Below are 19,065 nucleotides of genomic sequence, written 5' to 3' on the forward strand. Positions count from 1 at the left end.
TCGTCAATGAGCCTCTCAAATTCAGCGAGGGCGCTATGCTACAGCAGAAGATACTAAATCATTGATGGGTTTGGTTGGTGCGGCGTGAACTTTTCATTCTACGAAAAACGGACTAATTGACGGTGATGCGCCAGACTGGGCGTATAAACCAATGACAAAATATCCCCCGCGTAATAAGGATTGATGTCCATAATTAAAATGACGTCAAGTTGCTCGCTTACCCCCCCTCTTCTCTGGATGTGCCACTGCTTCAAAAAGATTAAATTGAAACACGCTGTGATAAAAGTGGCTAAAAAGGATAATGACAAACAAGTGTTTTTCTTTGACAACTCCCGTTTTATTCGGTGCGTAAAAGGCCATTATCAGTCCAGGCTGCATAAACACAAATAACCCAACATCAATTCACAACGTTTGCTCACCTGAACTACCAACGTCCTACTTCTGCTTTCTTACAAATACAAAAGGATATAAGAGACTTTGACACGCTGATGGCGGCTGAAAAACTGGTCCCTTTCCACCATAGGCTTTCCCTGCCAATTTCAGAAAATGTGTGTATGAATTTGTAATAGCTGCATTCGTTTTCGAGCGAAATAGAAAGAACATTTAAATCCCCGTTTCTTTTTAACAAATACAAATTCTATTCCAATGAAGGTGTGTTCAGTCGTATTAAGTCAGCATTGAATTTCCCGATAGTGCACTAGTTTAGTTTGTCGACCTTCATTTGTTGCGCGAAATCAAATGCACCTCTGCAATCCTGTTTTCATTTCATTTTAACTCAAGCTATTTCGCAAAATATGCAGACGGTTGTGCCTGTGTGTTTTATATAAGATATGCATGGTCAGGAATTGGAACTCGTTTGTGTGCTAACAGAAGTTATATCAGAACAACGCGCGCATGCTCAGAACTGAAGAGGAATGAAGTGTTTGCCGCCACCTAGCGTCTCAAAGTCTCCCGCTGAACAATATTAGTCTGGCTCTTCTTTGTGGGTTTCTGGTCGAATATTGTGTCATTTATCAGTGTGAACCCAAAATGATGGTGGTAAAATACAACGTAGCAATGGTGTGTGCCCATGGCAGGGTGCGCTTAAACTTATGTTGAATAACCGCGCCAGCTCTGGTCATAAACTCTGAGAAATCTTCTAGGAGGTACATTTTCTCTGGCTGCTTTCTATTTTTCAGTTTGACTCCTTACTGAAATGAAGCACACGTGTACGTTATGGGTTCCGTTATATTTGGCCGTCCCCTCTTTGACAGGTTTTAGTTTTATCACTTTCCAACCTCAAATTATTGCTATGACGATATCACCCACTGAAGTACATTTACGACGTGTAGATGGAGGTACCAAAATTACAAAAGGTTCACACATTGTCACACAATTGCGACTGAATATAGTCATGACAGCATATTGAGATACATTTTACATAAAAATTACATTATACTTGAGCTATGCTATATAAATTGCATAGTACATAGGCTATATATTATCACACATTTATAGTTATTTACAGGAATCTATAGTTATATGATAAACGATTATTACTATCTGTTGGCCCTGAACCATGGATATCACACACCACGATACATTCGCACACCTCTATACATGATCCTGATTTTACACTTATTCATAACATGAATTTTATGGAAGTGCTATTAACGGTGACAAATCTACACTGAGTTGTAAAGAATGGATGACAAATTGTTTTCTTTATATTTATAAAGTAAAAAGACTATGTTACTTTAATATACACATATCTATATTTGTTTTGAAGCGCAAGGTGCGTAGGACGTACGCAAGTTCAGTATACAAAGGCAGTCATAACCCTTTTTCTTCTTTTTGTTGGGACCAAAACGAAACTTTTTAAAAAGGCGTGGTCGATGCCATTTACAATTGAGACCTGTGTAGAATCCTGGCGTCGCTCATGTAGCATGTGTGTGACAAATACCGTTCTAGCGCACGCTCTGTGCAGTTAAGGAGTTCGTGTTGTGCAGAACGCATTTCGCAGTAAACTGTTGTGGGATGAGAGTACTGTGCCAACAAAGATTACTTATTCTGGATGTATCTGCAAAAGTCGCAGGGAACTAAACTTTTCCAAGTTTAATTAAGTCAGTAAAGCTAGGCAAATTTGATGAAACGGACTCCAATATCAAGCAATCCTGACAAATTTAAGCCATCCAATTTCCCCAAAACTTTGTAAGCCAGCGTTGCAGTTCACTATTATTGTGATATCCTACATACTTTCTTAAAGACGGAATGCGATCAGGAAATGCCTTGACAATCATTCAAAGCGGGTTACGTATTTTATACATTTTGCTACTCCATTTATAATATCACCTTTACAGTGGTATGTGGGTACTGTAATCATGGAAGAAACTAGGCTAAGCAAAATGTTCTGACCCTGTGAAATCAACTACTTCCTTATTTGAAAAGGAACATGTAGGCCTACGATCTCATTTCAGCACATACCATAAATGGAAGGCATGATATCTTAAACCAAGGTGTAGTTCAATCCGACCGACGCTCCTGCTAACTTCGTTTCATAACTGCAATAATCTGCATACCGAACTGGACAATTAGTCTAGGTGTTACTACTGCCAACAACGATAACATCACAAAGATTAATCAAACACTACAGATATTTAATTGTTTGCAGTAAAGCAAAAAATGAAAAGAAGACAAAACCACTTTTAAAAGACGCTTTTAAACTAGTATCGTAACAAAGATCAATTCATCCAATCAAGACGAAGCATTAGTCCGCCCAAAACTAACACCATAGAGTCACTGGCTAGTTTCAATGTTGGGCTTTCTTGGCAGGATGCCAGAAAATACATAATTTTTCCATTTGCTTGCTTTTTATTCTCTTTTCAGTTTGAATCACCGAAGACTTCGAAAGGCTTTATATCTTTCACGTGAAAATCGTTTAGCCCGTTGGGTGACAGTAGTTGACTTTCAGCTTATTCACAACTTGGGTATTAAGCAGTCTTACATAACAAACAGATGCCCAAATACTGACGAAAAACAACTCATCTCTTTTAAGTCAATCATTGGGTGATCGGGGAAGTTCTAAATCACATTATTTTCTGCCTCGTTCCAACTTAACTGAAAGACGGAAAGGCTGCTAGCTGGCTCCAAGAGACGAAATTATTATGCCATAGTGGGATAATATAGTGACGTGTCAATGTGGTTCAGGTTGCTTCAAATAATTTCGGGCAGCGTTCTGCGTCACCATCTTCGTCTCCAGACTTTGCGATACCTAAACATTTGAAAGGTATCTATGAACCCTGCTAGCTTGGGGTATGTTTCAATGGACAGAACTGAAGTTTTGAACAACCCGTGTTGAAATACTGTGATTTGTTTTTAAAACCTGCGAAACTGTGCTAATTCAACTTCTTAAAACAAACAAAACAATATCCTGCAGTCGTACACGGTACAATGTGCAAGTCTCCCAGCGTTGTGTTGCGGACGGGAGTTTAGTACAAAAGTAACAAAACGTACGAAGGCTGGTTCACACGGACTCTTGGTATAAAGTCGCGGCTGCAAATAAGGCTAGTCGCATAGCGATTTGCCCCAACCGCCAAACTGATGTCGTTAGAAGACCACGTGGGCCTCTATCAGACTGGGGTCTCCATACTCTCTTCATCAGCCGTCTTTCCGGCAGACCGTGAAGCCACTGCGGCCGGGAGACGGCTGGAGAGAGGAGGCCAAGAAGGGTCGGCAAGCAGCTCCCGCTCGACCTGGTCGTGCTTGGTCAAGGTTTCACCTCGGCACCTGCGGCAAGTGATTAGACGCTTCAGCCAGCCGCTCTCAGCGATGAAATTCTACCAAGTGGATGAAAAAGGTAGGCTTGGTCAAGGAACCAAGAGATAGAATGGCATCTATACGGTACAACGGTATAAATTCGGATCAGTACCATCTGGGCCCCACACATTTTAAGTGCACACATCCAAAAATATTGGAACATTTAACTATTTTTACTATATTAAAGGTTTTCTCAGTTACTGTCCCTCGCAACTATTTCAGAAACGACAGCTGTTTCTGTTTTAAGCAGAACGAGCCAACAGCAGGACAATACAACACACAGTGGAAAGCAATACACAGCGCATTGATGAAGGAGGAACCAAGTGCCATGGGCTTCATACAGACTAATCCGAGGAGATGCCATAACTGCGGTGGCACCGCACTCAAAATAATGCACACTCTCCAGCTTGACGCGCGCGTGCATTTGGCAAATCCTGACACCCTATCCGGTTCGTGAGTGACTTCGTCACAAAGGCAAACGTGCCACGATTTGCAGGCTCTCATTGGCCAATCTCTGAAGGTGCGCGTTAACTTCCGGTTCCATGTAAACGGCGATCAACGCATGTAACCCTATGTGCAGTGCAAATGTGCAGTGTGCGTGGTTTAAACTGAATGACGTCACACTTACGAACCGGATTGGTCAAAGAGGAATGTAACGCGCGCGTAACAACTGCCCACACGCGTTGTGCCACCTCAGTAACGGCTTTTAATTACGGTTGTCGAATTACACCACGTGAAAAACTTAAGTCTATCTGAACTCAGGTAACTTACTTCGAGCAGAAAGGCGGCTACGAGATAGGCTACGGCCAGCCCAAGGATCATACATCGAAAATTAAGAGGGACATTCTTCAACTGTCGACAAAAGATCAAATAAACATCGACATGAAATTGAATCAAACTACAAAATAATTCGATTGTTGCATAGCATTGCCACCTACCACAGGTCTCAATTTTTATACCAAAAAATACTCACCAAAATGAAGTCGTATATTGGTCGAACATACACCATAAGCACGAAAGTGGTGAACAAAAGCAGCACGATCAGATCGATGGTAAACAAAACTGGAAAAAAATCCGAAGAAAATAATCGTTTTCACTTGATCAAAATTTTAAAATATTATTAATAATCGATACATTGTTAAGTATTCACTCGAAAGACATTAGAGTTTGTAAACAATTAACAAGCAGTGGGTAGTTTTCTCCCAATCCGGTTCGTAAGTGTGACGTCACTTCAGTTTAAACCACGCCCACTGCACTTGCACTGCACATAGAGTGACATGCGTTTATCGCCTTTTACTTGGAACAATGGAACCGGAAGTTAACGCGCTACTTCAGTGATCGTCCAATGGGAACCTGCAAATCGTGGCGCGCCCGCCTTTGTGACGAAGTCACCTACGAACCGGATTAACCTGAGCTTAGCTTTTTTGTTTTCACCATCAACTTCAAAATTTGTCGTGGCAATCACAATCACTATGGTTTCAATTTACTCTTGCACAACCGTCGTCACCATCAATACAGTTCTTATCTCGTTAAACGTCAAACTTCACCTCAGTGCAGTTTTCTCATATCATATTAACCAGCTGTGCTGTTATCACCATCGCGACCTTGACAATCTATAGCTATCTTATCACCACTATAACCTCGATCACTGTCTTGAACGACACCATGTCCACATCCATAACTAACATCACGTACCAGGTTACCATCATCATTATCCTTATCGCAATATCTTTGAATCATCACATCACCACCTTTGAGTCCACCACCTGACGACTTCCATCTCCATGCACTGACCTTAAAGTCCGCCCTTACAACCACTTCCGTCACCGACGTCTTTTTTAAAACTTACTGTTGGTGTAAATCGGTTTTCGGTAGGGCGGTCCCCTTGAGAAAAGGAAGGAGACCACAATGTATAGGAATGATGAGATGAAGAACATTGTGGTAGCCTCGAAGTTGAAGGCATTGACGATGCCGGACTTGTCAGGAACTAGCGGTGTAAACCTAAGAAGGAAACATTCAACGATGCGACAGACGTTCACCCAAACGGTACAATGACTAGTGTCCAGGAAAGGGTTCAAAACGTTGCGTGACGTTTTTAGCCAGTAAGCTGTTTTTGTCGAGAAATGTGCTACACTTCACACAAAACACAATGAGGAGGCTAGTGAGTAATAGTCACCTTTAGTCATGTTTCCCTAATGGTATGACATTTTGCCATGCCTTGAGTATTTCAAAACCCTTTTCTTCATGTGCATCAGGATGGAGGTTGTAGCTGGATTGAGGCCAAAGGGTAAATTCCGTTTTGAAATGAGGGAATAACAACGTTGTAAAAACGTAAAATGCTCCACTGAACTGCGGCCCGCGTGCCTATCCACAAGTATCAAATGTCTTTGGGCGCTGAGACACTTGCAAAAATTTATAGACAAAGAAAAATACTTCTAACGTGACTAGCCCCATTTCCTCTGTTTTGTATCACTTTTTCAATCCAAAACAATTTGGCTCAAGGGTCATATTATTGCTTAATGGTAAATTTATGCACTGATCATTATTCGAATCAACCAAAAACTCACCAAAAGGAACATGCATAAATCTTTGGCTGGAGACCTGGTCTTGCTTAGCAATTATATTTACTGTGCTCAGCAGCGCCGTGACCTAAAACTGGGGCCGTGATTCCTTTTACCCTGCTTACCAGGGTTGAACGGTGAGCATGATGTACGCCACGACCTGGACGAGGAGCTGCAACAGAATGTGACCGAAGACAGAGAAGAGGATGGAGGGATCGGTCAGGTTGGCCTGCGGCTTGCGCTTGACGATGGTGTGGTACGCCTCGTTGCGTGCGACTGTCGAAGGACAGAATGGAAAAAAGGGAACCAATTTTTTACAGAACTTAAGCAGACTTAATGCGGGTCGTTTGGGAGCTTTAGAGTACTGGTCAAATATTTTTGTAAGGCAGTCACTTCATCTAATCTCCGTTCCCTTGTATGTTGGCGTGTGAACCAACCGCGACCGCCGAGGTGGATCCAGCTTTACCAACCTCTAAACGTCGTAACTGACACCATCTCGTCCAAATTCAAAATCATCAGTAAAAGACGTCTCCTTTGTTAGGATAAAAAAATGTTTCTTATATTATAAGAAACACACTCGCTTCATGGTTTCAACCGACTATACATCGATGATTATCAAAGACACTGGTTTTTCGAAACATGTTTGCAATCAACGGGTAAGGTGAGATAAATTAACGGGACCCTATCCAAGTCAAAGGAACAAACGGAAGCAACTCACTCAACAGTGCAACTGTCGTAGTGATGGCGATATCCCAATACATGAACATGGCATCGCTAGGAAAACCATCCACCTGTGTCAATATATTTTCCGAAGGAAACAAATGAGACAAATTTTGATATTCAAATGAACCCTGGGAGATAACTACATGTAAATATAAATGAAAACCACATATATTTTGCATCGTGAACAGTTCTGAGCGTCTGTGCGGCTGCCCACACTGCTTCGAACGATGTTCAGCGCCTGACAAAGCACTAGAGAAACTACATCAGAAGAAAGCACATTCTTTAACAATTATTGAAAAGAACTAACGGAATTCAAAATGATGACGGAAGTGAACTGGATCATACTGTAGATGGCCATGTACTTGAAGACACCGAATGACGTCACAAGAGCGGCACGCCCCTCCCTGACGGAAAGAATAGATTGGTGAAAGAAGAAATATTTCTAGACAGTGTTACTAACAGGTGTATGACGATAAGAACTTACATAAAAGAGATAAGCGATTGCCTACAAAGCGGATGATTCGTCAGCATTTTCAAGCGGGACAGGCACATAAACAATACAAACCAGCATATTCTTTTCGTTCATCTCCGAAGGACCTTTTCATCTAGAAAACTGAGTAGCGTTTGGTCATTAGCGTTCAGTCGCAAATTAGAGAATACACGTTACGATCCAACTTACGCGTGAGCCGCCAGACTTGTTCCCTGACTTACTTGATGAGGATGGGTACGCATTCGATGTTCTGAATCTGAGAGGTGAACGGCGAGGCCACAGACGCCTCGGCCTCGGACAGTGAAATGCCGGTGTGAGCCGTCTTGAGAGCGCCGCAGTCATTTGCCCCGTCGCCGCACATACCAACATGTAGGCTGGTGAACAGAAAGCGGCAAAAACACCTCACCAACCGTGAAAAGTTGACAAGTGTAATCCAGAAATATAGTTACCCAACAGTACAATCCAGATATTGAACCCTTGTTCCTCGTGTGCGTTTAATGAGGCTCGTTGTGCCAAACATCAAAACTATATTTCCAGTAAAATAATCCCGAATGTCTTATTGAAAAGCTCATGTCTATCAACAATAGAGTACCGAAGTGTGACGTCACTGTGAACCAGAAAATGCAATGCAAACGAATGGAGTACGCGCACGTGTTGGTTCACGCGCTGGTTCTCGCGCTAATGCCTTTTACACACTAATTGTGCGCGTGACGTAGTCACTTCGGTTCAAACTGGAAATCTTGAGAAGTTCCACTCTCTCAAAAACTTACTCAAGATCTTGAATTGCTTCGATGAGCTGAGCCTTCTGGTCTGGAGACATGCGGGCGAACACTGTCCCCCTAGCTGCTATCTGAAATATTATCAGGAAGCCACTACACAGCTTTACTGTGTTAATGTACTTCTAAAATCTGGGATGTCGTTCTGGATTGTTGCCAGAAATCTTACCTGTCCAAAAACTTGTTTGCTCCTTTTAAATGTAACTGTTGTCTCAATATTTACTTAATTTGTTTTAGTGTGATTTTAAATGGATTTTTGTCATATCTGTATGTAGATGCTTTAAAGTTAGAAAAACACTTTTCATGTATTCATGACGAACAGTAAAACTGAAACAGGAAAGGTGTCATTAACAGTTGTTTTTGCGGCGAGAAATTCTAAATCATCCACCAAAAATAAGACAAAAGTATTTGTTTTCACGTTGTCAAATACCTGTTTCCAGGCCACTTGATACTCTTGACGAAACCATCATTTCTAGATCAAGCTGACTGACCTTGGGCATGAGTTCCGGAAAGTGTTCAACCATGACAGCGTACGTCTTGCCGTCCATGGCAAAGTGGTATGAGTTAATGTCAATGGCTGCCTCGGCACCTGAAAACGTCAACTGAACTTCGTCCGGTATCTGGAGCAGAGAGATTTTTGAGCACGACTGCCAATAATACTTATCGGTCTCAAAAAAATAGGCAAAAAAATCACAAGTAAGTATGTTATGCCGCCCGGACAGCTCCATCACATGTCGAAATTGTTCTACCGATACCTGCAGCTTTTGCACGGCAGATCTACGCAAGTCCACGCAACCGAAGGACACCAATTTCAGATTGTGACCGTTTTAAGTTCCATTTTATCAGACTAAACCTAACTCTAGCTGCGAAATTTGTATTCACCCTGCCTCACAAGTAAATATGAAACAAATTATGAACAATAATTTCATATAATTGTGAAAAGCCAAAAACATATACAACATAACGAGAACACGAAGACATCATATTCTTGTGACACCCCCCAACATAGAAAACACACTACAACGAAATTACCCCAAAGAGTTTTTGACCTTGTAGAGCGAAAAGGTCAGGGCTCCATTGAAATACGGGTTTACCTGTCCATTCTCCCGCCGACAGTTCTTAATGCTGTTGTTACCGTAGTGCATATGAGCTTCAACCGGCGTCCACTTCACGGTTGGCTGCTGGTTGCCGACAGGGGGCGTAGCCTCCACTTCGATAACGGCCTCCGTTGGCCCGATCATGCCACACTTTCGCGCCATGTGAATGGCGGTAAGTTTGTTGTCACCTCATAACGTAAAAATGCGTATTAAATTTCCTCTTACGTCATTAGCATTTCAACAGAGCCCCCTTAAACCAAACATACAGATGTATGAGTGTCCACAAAAGTGGGTTACATATTTACCACGCGGTACTTCGATCAGGGAAGCAAGTTTTAATTCTTCTGCTCCCAATGCTCATAAAGTTCCTGTTCATAGCGAACAACCTTAATTTTTGAGAGTTACATTACAAACAATACAATTTTATACTCAGGCAATACTTCACCTGTTACCATGACAACTCTGAGGTCGGCCTTTTTGAGCTGAGCGATAACGGGAGCTGTCTGAGGCTTCAGCGTGTTCTGCAATATTATCAGTCCAAGCATCTGGAGGTCGCACTCGACCTCGTGCCTGTGCGAGTCAAAGGTCAAAAGTTACTGGATCGACAACCACAAGGTGAAATTCTATTTCACATTTGCAAGTGCACAGATTATAGCTACATGCCGCGGGTCAACTGTCGCGGGTTAACTAAAATTCGACACCGATAGGTAAACATGCTATCCAGTCTGAAAATGTACCAAATTTTGTGACTAAATAACAAACTGTACCTCTGCAACTGTTGAACTGCTTTGTAGCTGAGTTTTTTGCCCAGTTCGCGATTTGCGATAGCAAGAACCCGCAATCCTTGCTGAGTGTAATCCCTCAAAACTTCTTCAAAGTCTGGAGGAACTGTGGCAGGCAAAATGAATTAAGGTGTCATTTCCTGGTGAAAAAAACTTTAGAAGTTTCCGCAGTTGACAGCATAAGGACGAAAATGGGTGTATGAAGAGAAGGGTGTAAAACCAATCAGGTTATTCAAAGATTGCTGTCTTGTAATTGGAAAAAGTAAAAGTGAGCTTGTTCTAAGTTTCCACTTGTTGAAAATTTTATATTACTGAGGTAAACTGATTCCAAAATTTACCAAATCCGTCATTCATCGCTCGGCGCTTTAAAGTCATGACCTATCAAGACATCTAAAGTTGGAAATCCAACAAACTTTCCAAAATATACCCTCTTCCAATTTATTCTAAGCTGCAATTTAAATGGCTCGCATTCTAAAGCTATACCAGATAGCAGCGAGTACTGGATGAACTACCTGACGAAGGGTCACACATCAGGGCCACCGTCTCAGGAGCGCCCTTGACAAAAATACTGTAGTTGAGTGCATTGGCCGTCTTGGTGATGACGCTCATTCGTTGGAGGCCTGACGAGAAAGGAAACTGCTTAACTATTCCAATCTCCACTTTCTGAAATAAAAAGATGAAATATATGCACATTAAAGGTTGAAAAAGAGAGACAAATGACTCTGAGCACCACGGCAAGTAAGGCACAAAAAGAAAATAATATTTGATTTCGTAGTAACATTTCCGTACCAGGTATTCAAGCATGGTTGCACAGAATTGGAACTGTGCCCTATTTGAAAATTGTTACGCCAACAAAATGCCGGCTTGTAAAAACAAATCCAGTAAACGCACTTTATATTTTGGGCTCAATACCTCTTCGCCTTCAGACGAGTGGACAACGGTTGGCATGTAGTAATCGAAGTTTCCCAGTTCTCCTTCCTTCGGTTCGATTAAGTTCTGTGAGTAGACAAAAATCCATGGGTCAAAGGATTTGTTCGTTGCCGTGAAGTACCTGATAATCTCTCAGTCCCCAAAAGACAACTGCTAAACATTGTGTGCAGTTCGCAAGTGTGGCGTCTTTCTGTGTCAGGCCGCGCACACACACGTGCACTGAATCACTGCATCTCGGAGGTATACGTATTGCTAAGTGGTGTACTTATCTAATGGCTGATTGAACTTTACCAACAGGAGGCAGGTTCACAGAAAGCTGGAACTCCATGTAAATCATCTTCTCTTCCATCTGAACAATTTTGCTCACCCACTTGATGGACTGGAACATCTGCAGGTCCAGCGGATCACCTTTAAGTTCTCCATCAATCATTGTCAAGGAATGACAGGTTGCCATGGCGGCCACAAACGGCCCAAAGGGAAGTTTGGAAGGATCCGACACCATGACGAAACTGTGGGACAAATCAAAAACGAGTTCAAAAACGGGTTTGCAATTTACAAGCCAAGCCTTACGTCCCTCGTACCAATCTTGAAATTGTACCTATCCTTCTTGACATGCGACACGGCCAGCAGTTCAAGGTGATCTTCAGTCAGGGTACCTGTCTGGAAAAAAAGAGAAACAACAAAAGATATGATCACTTTTACTGAGAGGCATGTGAAAGTACTTTTCATTTCAATCAGAGTCTCTCTGAAGGTTTTATCTCAACATTCAGGTTTCAATTCTCAATATTTTATGAAAAAAGTGTGTTTCACAGTGTTATGTTGCACAATTTGTAAATTGGAAATTTAAACGACACTGTGCAAACGTTATCTGCAGTATTCAAAGCAGCGTCGTAAACACATAGAAGAAGAACAAGTGAAAAATCTCAGTAAGGCCGCTGTTTCAGCAGATAATTATGTCTTGACTCACAAAGTTGATTTTGTAAAGGTGAATGGATCGAGTACAGAGCCTTGGGTCAAGAGTAGTTTCCAGTCTAATAAAGTCGGGGAAAATGTTTAACCCCGCGGTGAGAGTGCAGGTGAAGACTCGAAAGGGAGTGCAAATAGCAAAAATTCTGTGGTTTGGACATCAGACACCTCTCTCGCTAATACAAATTTAATGCTACACCTCAAGTCCATGTAATAGACTGTCTTTTCGACCATGGCAGTTATTGTTTGCTGCAGGGATGAGGAAATTACCTTATCGAAACAGATGACGTCGAGCATGCCTGCTAAATTAATCCTCTGGGGGCTGATGCAGAAAATCCTGAGGTTCTTCAACCGCCTCTGGGCGTAAACCATACCGATGGTCAACGCTGCTGGCAAGGCTGGGGGCACGGCAATCGTGAAGACGTCTAAAGCTTTCAGAATAATGTCATGCGTCTTGGCCTGGCGGGTGGTGGAAACAAATCACAGTTCATCGCCACGTTTCTCCGGCAACTCTAAACTTATTTTCCTCCGTAAACGGTTCAAGCCTTAATCGGTGAGGTTTGCGAAGCATCGGACTTAAGGACTGAGTGTTAATGTTCGCTCTCTGTTTAGAAAAAAACCATTGACAGGATGCATGATTCCAGCAACGGTGGCTTAAGAAGTACCTTGGTTTGGGCATACGTCATTAACGAAACCCTTCTGCCGCGTGAAGGAAAATACCTGAAAACATGAAGTCCGATTATGCAAGTGACCACTTTCATTCGCAGTATATTTCATATCGACTGCAACAAACATCATTTTCTAGATGCCACTTGATATATAATCTGTGTCTTCGCAACTTGACAGGTCAGAAACCAAATGCAGGGTTAAATTTTCTAGTATAGAGAGTTTGCATGGTTGCCATCTTGCAGGCCAGTGCTTTTGTTCCACAGGGTATGCACAAAGGATCCCTATGGAACAAAAGAACTGCCCTGCAAGATGGCTACCACGCAAAGGCTCTACGTTCCAAGCGCAGCTGACCACTTCCCATGATGCTCCACTGCTCGCGATAACAAAGACAACTGAAGCAATAACTCACATGGTGGAGAATCTTGATTGTGATAACGTAGGTCGCCCCAATGAACGCTAAAAGATGGAGGAAAGGATTACATGAAATAGTTTCACGAAACGGCTCCATTTTTAAGTAACCTTGATACGCTATGACTTTCGAGAGGGTTTCGAGCATGGTGTTTGTCGGAAGAGGGCATGCCTGCCCTTATGCACCCTAAGGAATACGCATCCTAATGCAAGATAAAGTTTGGTCATCACTCATCGACCAAAATATGAAAGAGGCTTATGGAAACGAGTTGAACGCTATCTTACCAATGCTGGCCAGAATGCAGATGAACCTGATGGCGTCTCTGTGCAGTTTGAAGTCGATTGGTTTGGGGAAGAGAATCGACCTGACCAACGAACCCTTTGCTGTGGAAAAACCTGCACCAAAATAACCATATACAATGCCTCTAATGCAAATGGAACATGAGGATAAAGGTTTCCTAGTGTGACAGGTCACTTTTTATGTTATTTGCCTAGCGCCCTCAGTTGGCTGTGCCAAGTCAGCTGTTAACCTGTGTAGCACATTGTCCTTTGTTTCATTTGCACACTGAGTCTTCAGCCAGTAAACACTAAGAGCTCACCCTGCTAAAAACTACATCAATCATCAAGTTCTTCAGAAGTTTGGGATAGCCAAGGCTGGGGTAAGTTTATTATATTGTACATGTATAAAGATTTGTCATTGGAGGAAGAGCTATTTAAGGAATGTACTTTTCTTCAGTAGGTTGACCTTATAAATGTATCAATTCTTGGGTTGTGTGCGGTGTAGACCAACTATACCCACTGGAGATAACTTCCAGGTTTGACTGAATTGTTGAGATTCCTCTTGCACATACTATTCAGACTCTAATCGTGCTTGTGTCAATTAAATATCATCCCATTCAATCATTTATTTTATTCATTATTTTGATTTGATTGTGGAGTTAAGTTCCCCTTTTATTGAGGATTTAAATTAAGATTATTTTAGCTTGTTTCTAGTACAACTTTACCCTTTTCCTTCTCTTTGTGCTTTATGTAGTGATTAGAGTGTACATGTATCTCATTTTGTTAGGTTTTATATGAAGTTGGAGTGTCTTATTTTCTCTAGACATGTGTCTCTTTGCTTTGAGGTCTAGGGCAGCTCTCTTCCATGCATGTACATGTACACTGTACTGGTGTGTTATATAGGCTAGTAGGTGCATAACTAATGAGAGCCACATTCCAGGAACTGAGCCTACTGGTCACACTGCTAGAAGGGCTGGAGTGAATAGTTCATTGCCCTTTAAGTATGCCCATTGTTTATTGGACACATGTTAACATTAGACTTGCACCAGCCCCACTACTATTATTACATGTAGAGGCCTCTAATTCTAGTTACCACTATTACTTTTAGCTGTATCAGTTTCTTATTAGTTTAAGATTGGCTTATTCCTTGTGTGTATTTGTTTTTGGTTACTGATAGCATTCTATAGTTGGTAATTTCATGTAAAATCTTTGGAATGTAATAGTTGATGGACTAGGTCAAGTCTATGTATTGCATCTCTTAGCCCACAGGCCAGTGCTGAGTGTTGTTTACCTTTTAGATTAAGTAGATGACTGCCTGGGCTAGCAAGTTTAGACACTCATGTGCCTTGCTTTCCCTTGTGTATAATAGTTGTGTAATAGGAATTGATATCTTGTGTCTTTTAATGTAAGCTTCTTGCTGTAAATGGGTAAATTCCAATGCAGAGGTGTACAGAAAGCAGACCAGATTTATGTTGCAGTTTTGCCAGAGTTTATATTTGTATTTATGTTTAAGCACAATTTGCCCAAGCAGTTTGCTTTGACATAATTATGTGAACTGCTAGTTTCTCCATATTGTGCGTTGTTATTTCAGGGCACATTTTTAATTTCTTTTGTTTTATATCTTTCAGGGTCTTCTTTTCCTGCAATGCAGCAACACCATTAAAAGAACCAGTAAATGTACACCATCCTTGTCGTGCATTTTCTTGTGTCACACTAGTGATTCGTCAATCGTAAAATTCCAACCACATTAAGTTAATGATATGTTTACTATGCATTATGTTAAAGGACGCAGTGTGGTATCTGTACATCGTTGTTTTGCAGTGTAGACTTGTAACAAGACTAGTGGCGAAATTTGAAAGAAAATTATCCGTACGGCAAATATTTCACAGGATGGAAATACCACTCAGCAATAGACGTATTTCACTGCGGTTACTCATAATACTAACTTGAGAGTTATTGGGCATATTATTTCGATACAATTTTTGTGGCTTTAAAGAAGACGGCAAAACGGGCAAAGCGAGGCCAAAACATGGTGACAGACCTGCCCATCCGGAGCGACAAGCCCTACCTGTTCTGACAACCACCGCCAGTATAGGCTGATTCTCAGCCGACCGCCCTTGCAGTATTTCAGTACCGCAGAACAGCGTATGTCTCTTGTGGGTGTCTGGTGAGTACATAGGGGACTGCTCGTCCTCTCCCAGCGGAGGACACGGCAGCGGTGTCTTGGTGATTGGCACTGACTCACCTGCAGTAAAACCACATGAACAAAAAAGTGGCCTTTCATTTCAGAAACATGTGTGGTTGGGCAGAATGGTAAACAAGATCATCAAATTCCATTACATTGACTATTCTCAGTTGTCTAATCAATGCATGCAAAACTACAGGTAGTCTTGTAACACTGTGGAAATTGTTGCAGAGTACTCCAACTTCGTGTGGTGTTAAATTATCTCAGCAATTGTCTAAACCGTTGGTAAAATTGTGGTAAACTTCGGCCAATTCGGGGAGTGTAAATTTGCCAACGAGTATACGGGCAGTAGTGTTTGGCCAAAGTTATAGATTAAAGTACCAAAATGATGAGCAACAAATTGTTCAATTTTGAACCACTTTTAACACACAGAGTTCACTGTAAATGCCAGAAAGTCCGAGTAGTTTTTGCAATCTATAGCCGAGATTAACAACCAGGACATAACTCAAATGAGATCAGACCTACATGAAATCTTTTCAGCACGAATACTGAAGATGTAAAAAATAAAGCACTGTTACAGATGGAGGTAGAGTAAACCTTGCGTGTAGCTCTTGGATGGACATACCTGCTATATAGCATTGTGCAAAAATATGCGTTGACACCGAATTTTAGTCAAAGGATTTCAGTAATACAAGTTACAATTCCGTTATGCCTATTGTCAGTTTTGGAGTTTACAAGAACTTTCCTGATTTCTTAGAAGGATTTTTTGCTTTGACAGGTGGTAAAACGGTGAAGCTTTTGAGTGTCATTCAATCGGAGACAAAAAGGGAAGGCGAGGTCTTATGGAAAGGCTATTCACTCCACGGGTGCTATGCATGGCATAGGTACCCCCGATTTCCCTCGCATGTAAATGAATGCTATATATTGCTCTGTAGTAATTATTTCGATGCCTGAAGGTCTTTCCGGTGAAAAGACATTTTGTCGATTTCGCGCTGAATACTCCGTGATCTCTGCATTCGCTCGCTCGGGGGCGGGGGAACAGGGAAAACGGTTTCGGAAATTGCTTGCGTCTGTTTCAAGGTGCCAAGAGAATGCCCTAATATCCTTTTGCACTTTAAATACCCACGAACTTTTCCCGCCTTCGATGAAAAAAATGGCGCGAAACTAATTATGCAACGGCTGAATAATCAGTGCGGAGTGATGTCCTGGCCTTCAGGGACTGGCTCGCGTGATCGGAGCTGCACTTTTTGGGGCCTGATGCGTTTATTGGGCCATTAGAGTCCAACAAACTCTTGCAGATTTTGTAATTGAGACAGCACAAAGAGTGATGCGATGACTTTGTTTTTTCGAAGATCGTCAGCGAAGCACGTGACATTCGTGAGAAACAAGGCAGCCATGACAAGGGCGTTGGCCGACTAAGCACCGAGGACGATATTTTTGGCGTAATTTTGATAATGGGCCTTCTCCGTAAGGGGAGAAGCAATTATGTCAGTTGCCATGCACTCTGTACAGACGGAGATGGGTTGCAAGTTGACACTGTTCCCTGAGTTGATAAAAAAAATATCAAAATATCAGAATTTGTTCCTCCAAAACGTTGGTCAAATTCTGCCCGAAGTGATCAACATTTTAGAAACTGTGGGTAATTCATACCGACTGACCGTCAAGGTAGCATTTCCCAAAATTTTTACAGTGCATACAGAGGCAGGATGAATGTAAATGGTCGTTGTTTCAAACCAGCCTCAGATATCAGGCACTCTGCCAATCTAATTCCGGCTTGGCAGCGGGCCAGACAGCCAACATACTGAGACCCTCCGTCCTACTTGACGTTGATACATATCGGCAATGCAACTGCTCCAAAAACAAAACGCTAAGAGACTTCTGGATCGAAAAACCACATCTATTACAGTAGCTCTCGTAACGTGCTGAGATCCCATCGAAGATCGATACTGTTAAATAAAGACGCAATGCCGACAGAAATAAAGCTTCCATTGCTGCCAAAAGGGGAGGAATAATTACATTCGACTGTACTTAGTTCGACCCGAATTACCCCCCCCCTTCTCTCACTCCCATTCTAAAGCCCCGGCATGTCGTGATTGCAAAGCCAACGGGGCAGCTCTGGGAGGCTCACGGGTCCTACAAAGAGGCATCGGACTCCCGTATCGATCTCCCTTGATAGTAATCACCGGTTTTCTTTGCTGTACTGGTGATGAAGGTTTTCTACTCTTGATCCGAAAAACACCTGCCCCCTGCTCCTCTGATATCCCCCTTGGTTTGCAACCTTGGAGGACGACAAAAATCCTACTCACGCCTCCCCCCGGCGGTATAGTAACGGCCTAGTCAAGCGTGCGGTTTACGGGAACGGCGAGCCAGTAAGCCAGCGCGCCGTGTCAGGCAGGAGGGGACCGGAGTAGAAATGACGTTGCTTCCAGTGCTGATACCTGGTCCACGCTATGACGCGCCGTTCTCCCAACGTTACGACGGACCGCATTCCCGTCAATGATTTCCAAAATCTCCGGGGAAACAAAACCAGACACGTGCACCAGCCGGTGGCTGCATACAAAGAATCTTTTCACAAGAGTTTTTTTTTTTTATAATTTATATTTTATTTTCCAGAGCACGGATTTGTATGTCAGACGCATAAGTCTTGGTACAGGTACAGCAAAAGATGGCCTAAAACTTGGAAGTTCCTTTTTGTTTCTTTGAATTCACGTTGCTTTGGAACAGTTGTGAGAACAAATATGCCCGTTCCTTTAAAAACTTACAAGAGCCTAGTAATGATGGGATCATGACGCACAAGGCAGTGAATCTATGTCACAGAGAGACCCAGACGAGTCTTAACAGATTTTCCAAAAAGCCTTGCTGCCGCCATCAGTTTCAGTCCCAGAAAGTGCTGCTTGGACGGTTGCGAAATCTGACCTTGGGGTGCAGCACCTCCATTCATCATTTCCCGCCATTCTTGCTGGTTCCCACATCACTTTACGTCCCGTTCCTCTGAGCAATTGCCGTTGGTATAGTCCTAAACGCTGGCAGGGCGCTGATGACGTCAGGGAAGGTCAGTCGCCCCTACATCGGCTGCGCAATTTATGAGGAATCGACCAGCACGTGGCTTCAAAGGTGCGAACACCATCGACCAACGACGGTGGATTTGATGCGGCTTTGATTCAAGACCTTACACGGAATCGTCAGTCCGGATCGGTTTTTCATTATAAGAAAAAAAGTTGCAGGAATATTGAGCAGATTTTTATGAAAGGGTGATGGGAGATATTTTTGGAAATGAAGTGCAGCGGACGAGTAGACTGCCGCCAATGTGACGGCGCGAAATGAAGTGCGAACTTATGACCCACTTTCACCAGCATGAGGCAGATCCAAGAATATTGCAAGAACAGCTTCCTAGGAATTCGCAG

At 42.4% G+C, this 19,065-nt stretch overlaps 1 protein-coding gene and 1 long non-coding RNA gene across 4 annotated transcripts in view; one reads left to right on the forward strand and one right to left on the reverse strand.

Moving 5' to 3' along the window:
• Window positions 1-315: 315 nt before the first annotated feature.
• LOC110979052 (polyamine-transporting ATPase 13A3-like) overlaps window positions 316-19,065 on the reverse strand; it is a 40,067-nt gene continuing 21,317 nt past the window's right edge. For all 3 annotated transcript variants that reach the window (XM_087147267.1, XM_087147268.1, XM_087147269.1), the window contains exons 12-32: window positions 15,545-15,721; window positions 13,483-13,593; window positions 13,199-13,245; window positions 12,391-12,579; window positions 11,753-11,814; window positions 11,522-11,663; window positions 11,137-11,220; window positions 10,737-10,887; window positions 10,210-10,330; window positions 9,888-10,012; window positions 9,440-9,630; window positions 8,837-8,965; window positions 8,340-8,419; window positions 7,791-7,943; window positions 7,387-7,483; window positions 7,075-7,147; window positions 6,482-6,632; window positions 5,645-5,796; window positions 4,769-4,857; window positions 4,567-4,647; window positions 316-3,815 (exon numbers count right to left, since the gene is read on the reverse strand). In XM_087147267.1, the coding sequence (XP_087003393.1) occupies window positions 3,609-3,815; window positions 4,567-4,647; window positions 4,769-4,857; window positions 5,645-5,796; window positions 6,482-6,632; window positions 7,075-7,147; window positions 7,387-7,483; window positions 7,791-7,943; window positions 8,340-8,419; window positions 8,837-8,965; window positions 9,440-9,630; window positions 9,888-10,012; window positions 10,210-10,330; window positions 10,737-10,887; window positions 11,137-11,220; window positions 11,522-11,663; window positions 11,753-11,814; window positions 12,391-12,579; window positions 13,199-13,245; window positions 13,483-13,593; window positions 15,545-15,721 (2,612 nt within the window). In that variant the 3' untranslated portion in view covers window positions 316-3,608. The remainder of the gene's footprint in view (window positions 3,816-4,566; window positions 4,648-4,768; window positions 4,858-5,644; window positions 5,797-6,481; window positions 6,633-7,074; window positions 7,148-7,386; window positions 7,484-7,790; window positions 7,944-8,339; window positions 8,420-8,836; window positions 8,966-9,439; window positions 9,631-9,887; window positions 10,013-10,209; window positions 10,331-10,736; window positions 10,888-11,136; window positions 11,221-11,521; window positions 11,664-11,752; window positions 11,815-12,390; window positions 12,580-13,198; window positions 13,246-13,482; window positions 13,594-15,544; window positions 15,722-19,065) is intronic.
• On the forward strand, window positions 13,667-15,156 carry LOC147796495 (uncharacterized). The gene is made up of 2 exons (XR_015427996.1): window positions 13,667-13,856; window positions 15,105-15,156. It is a non-coding gene; the product is annotated as an uncharacterized LOC147796495 (long non-coding RNA).

The sequence above is a fragment of the Acanthaster planci genome, linkage group LG16 (genome assembly GCF_054643075.1).
Source record: "Acanthaster planci isolate LZ-2023a linkage group LG16, COTS_SCS, whole genome shotgun sequence".
NCBI classification, from domain to species: Eukaryota; Metazoa; Echinodermata; class Asteroidea; order Valvatida; family Acanthasteridae; genus Acanthaster; species Acanthaster planci.